Here is a 13,559-nt window from a genome sequence, read left to right as displayed (position 1 = left end):
CCTCTCCTCAGGACCAAAGCCTTTCCAATGAACAAGGTACTGAAGAGCGCCTCTACAGAGTCGGGAATCCAGTACTTGACTGACCTCATATTCCTGATTCTCCTCAGAGACTGGTGCCGTGGTGGGGAGAGGACGAGAGAACCTATTAAGGACTAAAGGCTTCAGAAGGGAAACATGGAAGGAGTTAGAGATTTTGAGGTTTTTGGGAATCTGAAGCTTGAAACAAACTGGATTCAGCTTAGCCATTATGGTGTATGGACCAATGAATCTTGGAGCAAACTTCAGAGAAGGAACTCGGAGCTTGATGTTTCTGGTGGAGAGCCAGACTTTGTCCCCTGGTTGAAGAGAAGGCGGTTTACGCCTGCGGCGGTCAGCAAAGCCTTTGAATTTGTCGGCAGCTGCCCGGAGGGAATCATGGACGTCGCTCCAGATGGAATTGAATGACTTTTGAGCTGAAGCCAAAGCTGGGATATCCAGAGAACAGGTCATGGGAAGTGGAAGTTGAGGATGTCTTCCATAAACTGAGAAAAAGGGTGTTCTCTGCGAACTGGTATTCACATGATTGTTATGGGAAAATTCCGCCCATGGAAGTAGAGAGGACCAATCGTCATGATGAGCGGAGACTAAGGTACGAAGAAAAACCTCTAACTCCTGATTAACCCTCTCCGTCTGCCCATTGGATTGAGGATGGTAAGAAGAGGAAAAATCCAAAGCAATATTGAGGGATTTGCAAAAGGCTCTCCAAAAACGAGACGTGAATTGAACACCCCTGTCCGAAACAATATGAGAAGGAACCCCATGAAGACGGAAAATCTCTCGAACAAAAATGGGGACCAAAGCAGGAGCAGAAGGCAGACCAGGAAGGGGAACAAAATGTGCCATTTTGGAGAACCGATCGACTACCACCCAAATGACCGTATTACCGTCAGACAGTGGAAGATCGGTGATAAAATCCATGGCAATGTGAGCCCAGGGCTCCTTGGGAATGGGCAAGGGCATGAGGAGACCAGCAGGAGCTTGTGTGGAGGATTTGAACTGAGCACAGACATGACAAGCCTTGACATAGTCTTTAACCTCTGAGCGGAGATTTGGCCACCAATAGTGACGACTAATGAGTAGGAAGGACCGGAGGAAACCAGCATGGCCCGCCACCTTGGAATCATGTCCCCAACGAAGGATCTTGGCTCTTAGCTCAGTGGGGACAAAGGTCTTACCAGGAGGAATTTTTGAGTCCAGGGTGGTAGAATGGGCAACAATGCATGAAGTTGGAATGATCGGCTCAGGTTCAAGAGTGAGATCTTCGTCCAAGGTGTCAAAGGATCTAGAAAGCGCATCAGCCCGACCGTTGCAGGAACCAGGTTTGTATGTAATCGTGAAACTGAAACGGGAAAAGAAGAGACTCCACCTGGCCTGTCTGGGATTCAGACGTTTAGCATTCTGTAAGTACTGTAGATTCTTGTGATCGGTGAAGATCGTTATGGAGTGAGGAGAACCCTCCAAAAGATGACGCCACTCTTCTAGCGCCAATTTAATTGCGAGAAGTTCCCGGTCACCAATGGCATAATTTCTCTCTGCCTGAGAAAATTTTTTGGAAAAGAACGCACATGGTTGACGTCTCTTCTCAAAAAGTTGAAGAAGCACCGCTCCCACTCCCACTGAAGAAGCGTCCACTTCAATAAAGAATGCCTCCTCAGGGTTTGGTCTCCTCAAAAGAGGTCCAGAGACGAAGGCCTGTTTCAGATCGTGAAACGCAGAGACAGCTTCGGGAGGCCAGTCTTTGGCATTAGCACCCTTCTTGGTCAAAGCGATAATAGGCGCGGCAATGGAAGAATAATTCCTGATGAACTGCCTATAATAATTTGTGAAACCAAGAAAGCGCTGTGTGGCCTTGAGGCTAGCAGGAAGAGGCCAATTGGTAATGGCTAAGACCTTCCCAGGATCCATACGAAGGCCCAAGCTTGAAACAAAGCATCCTAGAAACAGGACCTCAGAACATTCAAAGGAGCATTTCTCCAGTTTGGCATAGAGATTATTCTCTCTGAGGCGCTGGAGTACAGTGCGAACATGGTTCCTGTGGACATGCAGATTTTCCGAAAAGATTAGAATGTCATCCAGATAGATGACAACAAACTGGTACAGCAGGTCCCTGAAGATTTCGTTGACAAAGTTTTGAAACACGGCTGGGGCATTACATAACCCGAAAGGCATGACCAGATACTCATAATGGCCGTCTCGAGTGTTAAACGCAGTCTTCCACTCATCGCCTTCTCGTATTCGAATGAGGTTGTACGCCCCCCTGAGATCCAACTTAGTGAAAATGGAGGCACCCCTCAACCTATCGAACAATTCAGATATCAAGGGTAAGGGGTAACGATTCTTAATAGTAACAGCGTTTAATCCTCGATAATCAATACAGGGTCTCAAGGTACCATCCTTCTTGGCAACAAAAAAGAACCCTGCTCCTGCAGGCGATGACGATTTCCGAATGAAACCTGTCAAGGTTTTCTGCGACATACTCAGACATGGCCTGGGTCTCTGGGATGGACAAAGGGTATGTGCGACCCCTGGGCAGAATTGCTCCAGGAACAAGGTCAATGGCACAGTCAAAAGATCTGTGGGGAGGAAGCACCTCGGCTGATTTCTTACAGAACACATCCCGGTAATCGCTGTAAGCAGTGGGAAGATCCGAAGATACTGATGTGGTAGCAACCGGAAGTTCCCCCTTAGGAGTCACCTTGGAAAGACATGACGAGAAACATGAAGGACCCCAAGCCAGAATCTGCCCAGAAGCCCAGTCCACATGGGGAGAGTGGAGCTGTAGCCAAGGAAGGCCCAATACAATGGGAGTGGAGGCTTTAGGTAGGATGAGAAAGGATATCCACTCCTGGTGGAGAATCCCTATCGACATCCTAATGGGTAGTGTCTGGAAGCGAATAGGACCCCCTGGGAGAATAGTGCCATCAATTGCCGAGACTACCAGCGGCGTAGTGAGGGGTGAAAGGGTAAGCTTCATAGAAGAAGCAGTTCTCCAGTCCATAAAGTTGCCGGCAGCCCCGGAATCCAGATATGCAGAGATCGATAGGGGAGAAGTGCCTACATGAAGGGACACCGGAAGGAGCAGACGGGAAGGTGATGTTTCTGGGTCCAATACTCCACCTTCTAAATGTATTAGACCTGAGCGTTTCCCAGGCGAAGCGGGCAGGAGGCACGAAGATGGCCCTTGCCTCCACAATAGAGGCACAAGCCCAGAGTTCTGCGTCTAGCACGTTCTTCGGGTGTTAGTCTGGTCCGGCCCAACTGCATAGGTTCCTCAGCAGGCAGGGGGTGGTCTACGGGACGAAGTGAGGGAAGCACAGACCGACCACGACCCAGGGAGTGCCGGTGTCCCTTCTCAATGGACCTCTCCTGAAAACGAATATCGATCTGATTGCACAGGGAGATGACATCGTCCAGACCGACGGGGATGGTTCTTCCCGCTAATTCGTCCTTCACTCGGTCAGAGAGGCCATGTAAAAAGGTAGCGACCAGGGCCTCATTGTTCCAGCTCAATTCAGCTGAGAGTATACGGAACTGAAGAGCATATTGACCCACTGAACGAGATTCTTGGCGGAGACGTAGCAGAGCACTGGCTGCTGAAGAGGCCCGAGCCGGCTCTTCAAAGATGTTCCGAAAGAGCTTTAGGAAGTTGAACAGGCTGGAAACTACCGGATCATTCCTCTCCCACATAGGGGCAGCCCAGGCTAAAGCTTCACCGGAAAGGAGGGAAATAATATAGGCTACCTTTGCCCGATCAGACAAGAAGTTTTGAGGCTGTAGTTCAAAATGGATGGTGCACTGGCTAAGAAACCCCCTGCAGGCCTTGGAGTCTCCAGAAAAACGGACTGGAGGTGGTAGCTTCAGTGAATGCGACTCTGCGACTGGTGCGACGGGCGCAGCCGCTGCCGCTGGTTGTACTTGGGGTTGTAGATTAGGGGCTCCCAACGAGGTCTGAAGCTGATCAAAGCCGGAAGCCAGATCCTGAAGGAAACGCATCACCTGAGCCTGATTAGCTTCATGCGTCTCGAGTCTGTGAACAACGCCCTGTAATGGGTCATCTGCAGGAAGCGGCACGTCGGCCGGGTTCATGGCTGTTCAAACTGTCAGGTCACCTGTGGCCAGGTGACAAGTGCACCCTGTAGGGGTCAGGGATGCACCGCAGGGAAGTGAACCCTATAGCCGACTACTGCTGGCAGGGAGGAAGCGTAACCCAAGATCACCCAGGGCGCGGAGTCTAAGACCCAGTTTTGTATTCACCAGAGCCCTTGGTGGTAGGGATGGTCTTGGCCGCAACTGGGTCCAGGTCGCGTTCCCGGGATTCCTCAGGTCACACTCCGCAGGGAGAAGGGGGAAGCAGCCAGCAGAACAAACAGTGGTGATGGACAGGCCGAGGTCAGGGCAACAGGCAGACAAGGATAACCGTGGAACATGCAAATAGTCAGGGGCACAGGCAGACAGGGAAGTCGGGGACAAGCCAAAACGGTACACGGAAGATGATCGTAGCACTCTGCAACCAGGAACTAGCAATACACTGCAGACAGGAACTGAGCATTGGAACACTGTTGAACAGCACTGCAGACCTGTAGAGCAAAGGTTAATATAGGCTTCCTGGGATGGACTAGGGTGGAGCCATACAGGAAGAGGAAGTGATAAGAAGGGAAACCAGAACAGGATCTGCCTCTAATCAACACATGGAGATCAGGTAGGCAGACAGACATGATGCATATTCATGACAACTACACTTCTTGAATATGTCTACCATCTCTCTTGGGTATCCCTTATACTGTAGCTGGAGGGTCAACAGCAGTATAGCCAGCACCTTGACAGAAAGTAATCGAAAAAATTTGAGTTGCCCCCCAGAACAAGAGGCAATGGGAAATGTTCCAATGGGGACACCTGTTCTTGGGACAGCTGTTTTTAAAAGGGGAATTCCCTTCAGTTTGAGAATTCCTTTTGCATTAGCGGGACAGAAAATGTTGGAACACAAACAGGAAAGTAAAAAAGGGTGGCCATAGATGGGCATACTTCTCCCCAAGAATAACGAATACAAGATGCCTGCAAACCCTCAAACAAGTCCCAAAATCTACTTTTAATACTTGTTCAGCAGTAAAAATCTGTATTTGTGCAGTACTTTGATCTTTTTTTACCTGCTTAGAGAGAGACTTTATAACAAGTTGGAAACTTTTCCTGAGAGATAACGAGCACTTCTGCTGTCCTAGCCATTTGCTATTGAACTTAAAGTTCAAATTAAGCCTGATAATCACAAATCTGGAACATCGCTAGGATGTCAACGACCAGCCTTACCATTGCCTGGATGTAGGAAAATTCCTTTCTGTTGTTTCTGTAGGCTTTCCTAAATAGTTGTTTCTCTGAATCGGACCAGTAACAGGACCCTGTGAAGTGAGAAATATAATAGCTAGCGGTTCTTCTTTTACCTGCTAAAAATTCTTGCCATCAAACTCGTTATATACACCATAAAATCAAAAATTATTGCTGCATTGGTTAAAAATTATTCTGGTCGACCACAGGCAGTTGAAATTGTACTTTCAAGTTAAAGCTAAACTGCGGGCACCAAAACTTTCATTTTTAAGTCTATTCCTCCAGAGCCACAAAGGATAAAAATCCTTTGTATGTGCACCCAAGCACCTTTAAAAACCTAGATATTACTCTATAAAATAGCAGTATCGTCTTCACTGTGCTGTACATAGCCTGAGCATAGAACAGAACAATGGAAGGAGCATAACAGGTCCTCCCGAAGTACATGGTACCTGTAGAAATAAACGGGGTGGATACAAAACCTTCCGCCTGCACAAGGATAGGGGGTACTGGACATTTAGGCCCCTTTCATCTCTCCGCTGAGCAGGCAGATGACAGTTCCGTGTCCGCCCCCATAGAGCAGACACAGATCTCCTGTCCGTTTTTCACCCCACTGTCATCTGATCCACCAAATGGGGAACTATCCCCATATGTCTGTTTTTAGCAGACAGGATCAGTTCAGATGTCAGCGGCCACTCCATAAAGCTCAATGGTTGGTCTAATCGGGGTCCGCCTGAAAACTGAAAGGTGGACCCGATCGGTCTGTCTGTGTGAAAGGGGCCTTATTGTGATAATGTAGGTGTTTAAAAGAGGTTAACCACTTAAGACCCGGACCATTATGCAGGTAAAGGACCTGGCCAGTTTTTGCGATTTGGCACTGCGTCGCTTTAACTGACAATTGCGCGGTCATGCGATGTGGCTCCCAAACAAAATTGGCGTCCTTTTTTCCCCACAAATAGAGCTTTCTTTTGATGGTATTTGATCACCTCTGCGGTTTTTATTTTTTGCGCTATAAACAAAAATAGAGCGACAATTTTGAAAAAAAATCAATATTTTTACTTTTTGCTATAATAAATACCCCCAAAAAAGATATAAAAAAACTATTTTTTTTCTCAGTTTAGGCCGATACGTATTCTTCTACATATTTTTGGTAAAAAAAAAATTGCAATAAGCGTTTAACGATTGGTTTGCACAAAATTCATAGCGTTTACAAAATAGGGGATAGTTTTATTGCATTTTTATTAATATTTTTTTTTTACTACTACTAATGGCGGCGATCAGCGATTTTTTTTCGTGACTGCGGCATTATGGCGGACACATCGGACAATTTTGACATATTTTTGGGACCATTGTCATTTTCACAGCAAAAAGTGCTATAAAAATGCATTGTTTACTGTTTACTTTACGAATTGCAATTTAGGAGTTAACCCCTACAGCGCCCCCTAGTGGTTATGTGTGACCTCATATGTGTTTCTAACTGTAGGGGGCGGGGCTGGATGTGTGACGTCACTGATCGCCTTTCCCTATATCAGGGAACAGACGATCAGTGACATTGCCACTGTGAAGAACGGGGAAGGTGTGTTTACACAGTTCTTCAGCTCCTGTGACCGATCGCGGGACATGGAGCTTCGGACCTGTTCGCGGGCGACCCACGGTTGGGCACTTAAAGGGGACGCACAGGTACATGCCTGTGCCCAGCCGCGCCATTCTGCTGATGTAAATGTGCAGGAGGCGTCCTTAAGTAGTTAAAGAGTAACTACACTTTTGTTGAGAAAAAAAAATATTCCCCCCTGGGTGACACATGTATATTGCAGGGATTTAGCTGCAGATTCCCCCCTTTTATTATTCTGAAGAAATAGCTGTTTGTGCCCATGTGCATCTGTATGGATGTAATTTTATAATTATGAATCGGCTGCTGCACCTGCAGGGTTCTAATGAGGAAAGTGGCTGGACCTGCATCCCTTTAGACCTGCTTTCCTTTTGGGAGCATCTCACCAAAAATACAATTTTTGTTGCAGGGGATGCTGAAAAGCTGACTCATTACTTAGTGCAGACGTATAGCAAAATCAGTAATCCAATCACACAAGCAGGAAATAACACTTTCGCAGGGTGGTCTATACACCATCTGTGTACAGAACGCCTCCAGGTAGCCATACTGCACAACATTTTTCAGAAAATGACAGCGCTGTAGACCGAAAAGGAAAGGTAATTTTTAATAACATTCAATTACATAATGACTTGTGTAGCAATTGTATACACTATACACATTTTTCCAACAATAGGGGAGTTGCCCTTTTAAACCTGACCTCTAGGTATGCTCTAAGTCTTACACTGGTCCACTATGGGAGCTGACAATTGTCATAGTTGGCGCTACTACAGTGATTGCCATGATCTTCCAGGTCCTGGGATGATCAACTGCCTCGCTGTATACTGACCACAGGGAGTCACGTGCTTTACGCTGCTGACATTCATAAAATGCCTTGTCAGTGTTCCTCTTCTTCACCTCATCCAATCGGAGAACGCCTTGAATTCATCGAAAACGCAAGTACCGCGATTTTGCCGCATCCAAAATGCAAGTGCCGCGATTTTACCTGTTTATAGCTGGTTGTTAACCACTTAACCCCCGGACCATATTGGTGGTCAAAGACCAGAGTACTTTTTGCGATTCGGCACTACGTCGCTTTAACTGACAATTGCGCGGTCGTGCGACGTGGCTCCCAAACAAAATTGGCGTCCTTTTTTCCCCACAAATAGAGCTTTCTTTTGGTGGTATTTGATCGCCTGTGCGGTTTTTAGTTTTTGCGCTATAAACAAAAAAAGAGCGAGAATTTTGAAAATAAAAACACAATATTTTTTACTTTTTGCTATAATAAAGGTTTTACCCAAATGTGCCACAACTACGTCTCCCAAGAGCCAGTCCATGTGTAGGCTCTTGGAAACCGAGACAGCAGCACTGCTTTGCTGTAAATGAAATCAATGTATGGATGTGAAGAAGACCTGGGCTAGGCAGAGCCCTATACTGTAGTCCACATAGGCAACAGAGCTGAAAAAAAAGGATTTTTGTACTCACCGTAAAATCCATTTCTCTGAGTTCATAGACGGACACAGCCTTCATTGACCTTAGGGTTATGCTTCTTCCTACCAGGAGATTTAGGCAGAATTCTACAGCACTTAAGGTATTAAAAACTTTCCTTCATGCCGCTCCTCCCAGGGGGCGTGGCTCCCCCAGGCATAACCCACACCCTGCTTTAGCAGCCTCAGTTCGTAACAAGCAGTACAAACAAAGGAGGGGTGGGTGCTGTGTCCGTCTATGAACTCAGAGAAATGGATTTTACGGTGAGTACAAAAATCCTTTTTTCTCTTTCGTTCATAGACGGACACAGCCTTCATTGACCTTAGGGACGTCCCCAAGCAGTGTCAAAAAAATTCGAGGGGTGGGAAAAATAACACAGCAAAAACAGGTTACACCCCAAACAAAAACCGGAGTTACTCAACGGAGGAACTCCAACCTCAAACTGCCGCCTGTAACACCCTGCGGCCAATGGAGGCATCCGAAGATGCACTCACATCCACCATATAAAACTTTGAAAAAGCGTGGACCGACGACCAGGTCGCAGCCTTACACACCAGTAACACAGAGGCTTGGTGTCGGAAGCCCAAGAGGCCCCGATCGCCCTGGTCGAATGCGCCGTGACCCGAAAGGGAGGCGCCCGCCCCTTCAGGGCGTAGGCCTGAAGCACAATCCGTCGGATCCACCTGGAAATGGTGGCCGACGAAACTGCCAGGCCCTTACTGGGACCGGACACAGACACGAACAGCGAGTCCGACATCCGGAACGGAGCTGTCGCCGACAAGTAAACTCGAAGGGCCCGAACCACATCCAAAGAATGTAAAGTGGCCTCCTTCGGGTTCTTCGGCTGAGGACACAAGGATGGAAGAACAATGTCCACATCCAAGTGAAAAGCCGAAACGACCTTAGGGAGAAAAACGGCTGCGGCCGCAGCACCACCTCATCCTTACGGATGACCAAGCAGGGAGCCTTGCAAGACAAGGCCACCAGAACAGACAGACACCCGTCTGATCGAGGTAATTGCTACCAGAAATAAAATCACCTTTTGTGACAATAAAACAAAAAACCTCCCGAATGTCCTCAAAGGGAGCATCCCGAAGCACTGAAAGGACTAAATTCAAGTCCCATGGGGGTAATGGAGGGCGCACCGGAGGGGCCACCTGCCAGACCCCCTGACCCAACGCACGCACCCAGGAGTGCTATGCCAAGGGTCGCTGCAAGTAAAAAACAGCCAGAGCAGAAATCTGGCTCCTAACCGTACGTAAGGCGAGAGCCTGAACCACTCCCTGCTGCAAAGACAGCAGAATCCTGTACACAACGCATGTACGAGAGTGCCAGTTCATCTCCCCACACACAGAGAAGTAGGCCTTCCATGTATGAGGAAAAAACCTACGTGAGGTAGACCTCCGTGCAGGCAGCACGGTAGAGACCACCGAGCCCAATAGGCCTCGGTCCTTAAGCCCCTGGCTCTCAACAGCCACGCCGTTAAGGCCGGTGGCTGTGAAACAGGGTGGAAGATTGGACCCTGTAACAGAAAATCAATTCCCAGGGGAAGACGCTAGGGGGCGTCTGCCAGCAGACGCACCTGGTCCGCGTACCAGAAGCGACGCGGCCAATCTGGGGCAATCAGGACCGATAGAATCCCTACAGCTTCTACTCTGCGCAGCAGGCGAGGAAGAAGCTTCCGAGGAGGGAAGGTGTAAAGTAGGCGACAGCGACCCCAAGGAGCCACCAACGCGCCTGACGCGTCCGCCCACGGGTCCTTAAACCTGGCCACGAATCGTGGCACCTACCGATATAGAGACGGGACGCTAGAAGGTCCACGTCCGGAGTGCCCCACTTTCGGCACAGACCCCGAAACACCTGCGGGTGGAGAGACCACTCTCCTTGGCCCAGTGCAGTGCGACTTAGGTAGTCGGCTAGCCAATTCCGTATTTCCGGAATGTACCCGGCCGATAGAGCCGGAACGGACCCTTCGGCCCACCGAAAGGATGCGCGCGACCCCCGTCGCTGCAACAGAACTCCGTGTGCCTCCCTGATGATCAACCTACGCCACGGACGTGGTGTTATCGGACAGGATCCTGACCGGTCGGCCCTGTAGATCCAGGGACCACCTGGTAAGGCAAAGCTTGATTGCTCGGAGCTCCAGAACGTTGATCAGTAGGCAGGACTCCACCTGAGTCCAGTGCCCCTGGGCTGACTGGGTGCCCCAAGCGCCCCTCCCCAACCGGAGAGGCTGGCATCCGTCGTGACCACTGTCCAGTGGCCTGCAGAAAAATGACTTTCCGGCCCGAAGCACCGGAAACGCCAGCCACCATACCAGGGGAGACATGATCAGATGACTCAACTGAATCTGGTAATCCAGAGATGACGGAAGCTAGTCCCATCGTGACAGCAGTTCCCTCCGTAGTACCCTGGCGTGGAATTGGGCATACGGAACCGCCTCGAAAGAGGCTACCAACTGACCCAGAACCTTCCTGCAGAATCGCAGAGATGACCGCTTCTGGGTCGGCAACTGCTGCACAGCAGATAGCAGAGTCTGAAGTTTTTCCGCTAGGAGAAAAACACTCCCGCCCCGGAGGAATCCAGGACCAGTCTCAGGTATCCCTGAGACGGAATCAACCCTGATTTCAGGACAATCCAGAAACCAGCCGAACACTCGGAGAGCCTGACACGTGATAGACACGGCTCCACCAATGCAGAGCTCGAAGAAGCTCGTAGGAGAATGTCGTCCAGACATCCCATGATAACAAACCCCCGCTGTCACAGCCGGGCCAGTATCGGTACGAGCACCTTGGCGAAAACCCGCCGAATGGGAAGGACACCATTGAAAATGGTCCCCCCCGACCGCAAAGCACAGAATCTCTGGTGGTTTGAGGATATGCAGGTACACGTTCATGACATCCAAGGATGCCAGAAAAACCTGACAAAACAAAACGAGGGACTTGAGGCCCAGGATCGACCGGGCCCCATCCTCCATGGGGACACAAACAGAATGGAGTAAAACCCAGAGACCGTTCCAACGAGGGAACTGGCACAATCACTCCCCTGACCAGAAGATCCTGGACAGCCCCTGACGGAGTCAACCGGCGAACCTGGATGAGGCCAGAAGCCGGAGGGAAAAAACCTGTTTGGCAGACAAGAGAGAAACTCAATCTTGTACCCCAAGGAAAACACTTCGCAATGCGAAGCCAGTCTCCCACCCGAGACACGGGCGGGAGCAGACCTTCAGAAGCAGGTATGTCCGCAGACTTGTTAGGCATGCGGTATCCGGTGCGCTGCTACCCCGCAGCGGGGATTCAAGCACCATGTAGACCTACCCCCACCGCACAGGGCGAGCGAAAAAACGCTCGGAGGTAGGCAAGGAGGGTCCTTGCACAGGGCGAGGTCCCTAGCCCTTCCCAAACCGTGGGAACAGCATGCGCTTACCACCTGTGGCATCCTCAATGATGCCAGTCAGGGAAGACCCAAAAGGATCGTTCACCCTTAACGGTGATCACCAAGGCCACCTTAGAGGTCCTTCTTCCAGCTCCTGCAGCAGGAGCTTCGCCCTTTTAGTCGGGGCCTGCCAGGGCCCCGGCCAGAGCCGGCCTCACCGCCGAACCCACCACCGTGAATAGGGAGCGGGCCACGGCCTCCACTCTCCTATCAGCGGGATCCTGAAATGCAGGAGCCCCTTCCACAGGCAATGTGGTGGCCTTGCGCAGTCTGGACACAGGGGGGTCCACTGGCGGAGGAGAGACCTACTTTTTTTTTTTTTTTAAAGCCCCCCTCAAGGGGGTAACGGGTTGCAAAGTTTTTTGACAAACTTTTTGCGGTGCATCCCATTCCTTGTATAACATATAGTCCAAATAAGGAACACAAGGAAACACTTCAGCGATGCGTGGTAGTCTGCTGGTACTGACACGGAGGTGTCTCCGCCACATCCTCAATTTTTAGAGCCTCACGCACCGCAGAAACAAGAGCTCCAACAAATTCTTGCCAGCAACTGACTGCAGCAGAGTCATCCTCACTATCCATAAGGGTTAAAACCCGCAGCCTCTGACATAACAGAACCAGAAAAAAACAGCGATTCTGTGTCATCCCCAGAAGCAGGCTTCAGGGAGGGGGCGCTTTTTTACCCCCCATCCGGGCACTAGCTGCTTCAAACCTGGCAAGAAACCCAGGACAGCCAACATAACAGATGTGGCAGGGGGAGGGGCGGTAAGGGTTAACTCAGGCATAGCTTGAGTTCCATAGTGTCAGCGCTGAGTCACCCACCCTGCAAGGCAGGACAAAAAAAAACCCACTGGTCACCTCCTTGCTGCTATTGCAGAGCATGGGGGCCCCCGGTATTCACCACCCCACCCAGCTGCAGAGGGAGCTGAAAAACCTCAGGTGTGCTCCGATGTGCTGACTGTGATGTGTATTCACCTCATGGAAGATTCACAGCACTAAAACTGTAACAGCACTAAAACTGACCAGAGGCTGTGCCGAGTCATCTCAGGGAAGAATCACATCGTTACCAAGGAGATTTCCAAGACGGCCGCTGTCTGAGGTAAAAATTACCTCATAGAACACAGCAGCACTGACTGCTTTGTTACCTCAGAAAAGAATCACAGCGTTACCAAGGAGATTTCCAAGACGGCCGCTGTCTGAGGTAAAAATTACCTCATAGAACACAGCAGCCCTGACTGCTTTGTCTGTTACCTCAGAAAAGAATCACAGCGTTACCAAGGAGATTTCCAAGACGGCCGCTGTCTGAGGTAAAAATTACCTCATAGAACACAGCAGCACACAGCAGCACCCCCCAGAGTAACAACACAGTCCCCCTAACAACACACGGGCCCCGGTGGTAACAAAGAAAACCCAGGAGGCCCCCCTTCACAGCCACTACCCAGTCAGGGGAAGGAGGGAGAGGAAGGGGAGAGAGGAAAGCAGGGCGGACCCTCAGTCGACCTCCCCAGGGAAACCACCAGCCAGACCACTTACCTGAGTAAGGGGCCACTACTTACCTGTCCTGCGACTACCCGGCTGGAGGTATCCCAGACAGAACCAACGTCCGTAAACGGCATGGCTGTCGGCCAGACACACTGTGACAAGGCTATAGAGACCGGTCATATGTGTGCCCTAGAACCAAAGTTCCCCGGCCGCCCCT

The 13,559-nt window shown here is 50.0% G+C and overlaps 1 protein-coding gene across 1 annotated transcript in view; it reads right to left on the bottom strand.

The window, feature by feature from the left end:
• The window catches only part of ZNF541 (zinc finger protein 541), a 45,931-nt gene that overhangs the window by 10,726 nt on the left and 21,646 nt on the right, over positions 1-13,559 (bottom strand). Inside the window, exon 8 of the mRNA XM_040325198.1 lies at positions 5,341-5,429. Within this exon, the coding sequence (XP_040181132.1) occupies positions 5,341-5,429 (89 nt within the window). The remainder of the gene's footprint in view (positions 1-5,340; positions 5,430-13,559) is intronic.

The sequence above is a fragment of the Rana temporaria genome, chromosome 9, assembly GCF_905171775.1.
Source record: "Rana temporaria chromosome 9, aRanTem1.1, whole genome shotgun sequence".
In the NCBI taxonomy this organism is placed as follows: domain Eukaryota; kingdom Metazoa; phylum Chordata; class Amphibia; order Anura; family Ranidae; genus Rana; species Rana temporaria.
Note: the sequence above shows the minus strand (reverse complement) of the source record. Positions and strands in the feature narration are given on the sequence as shown.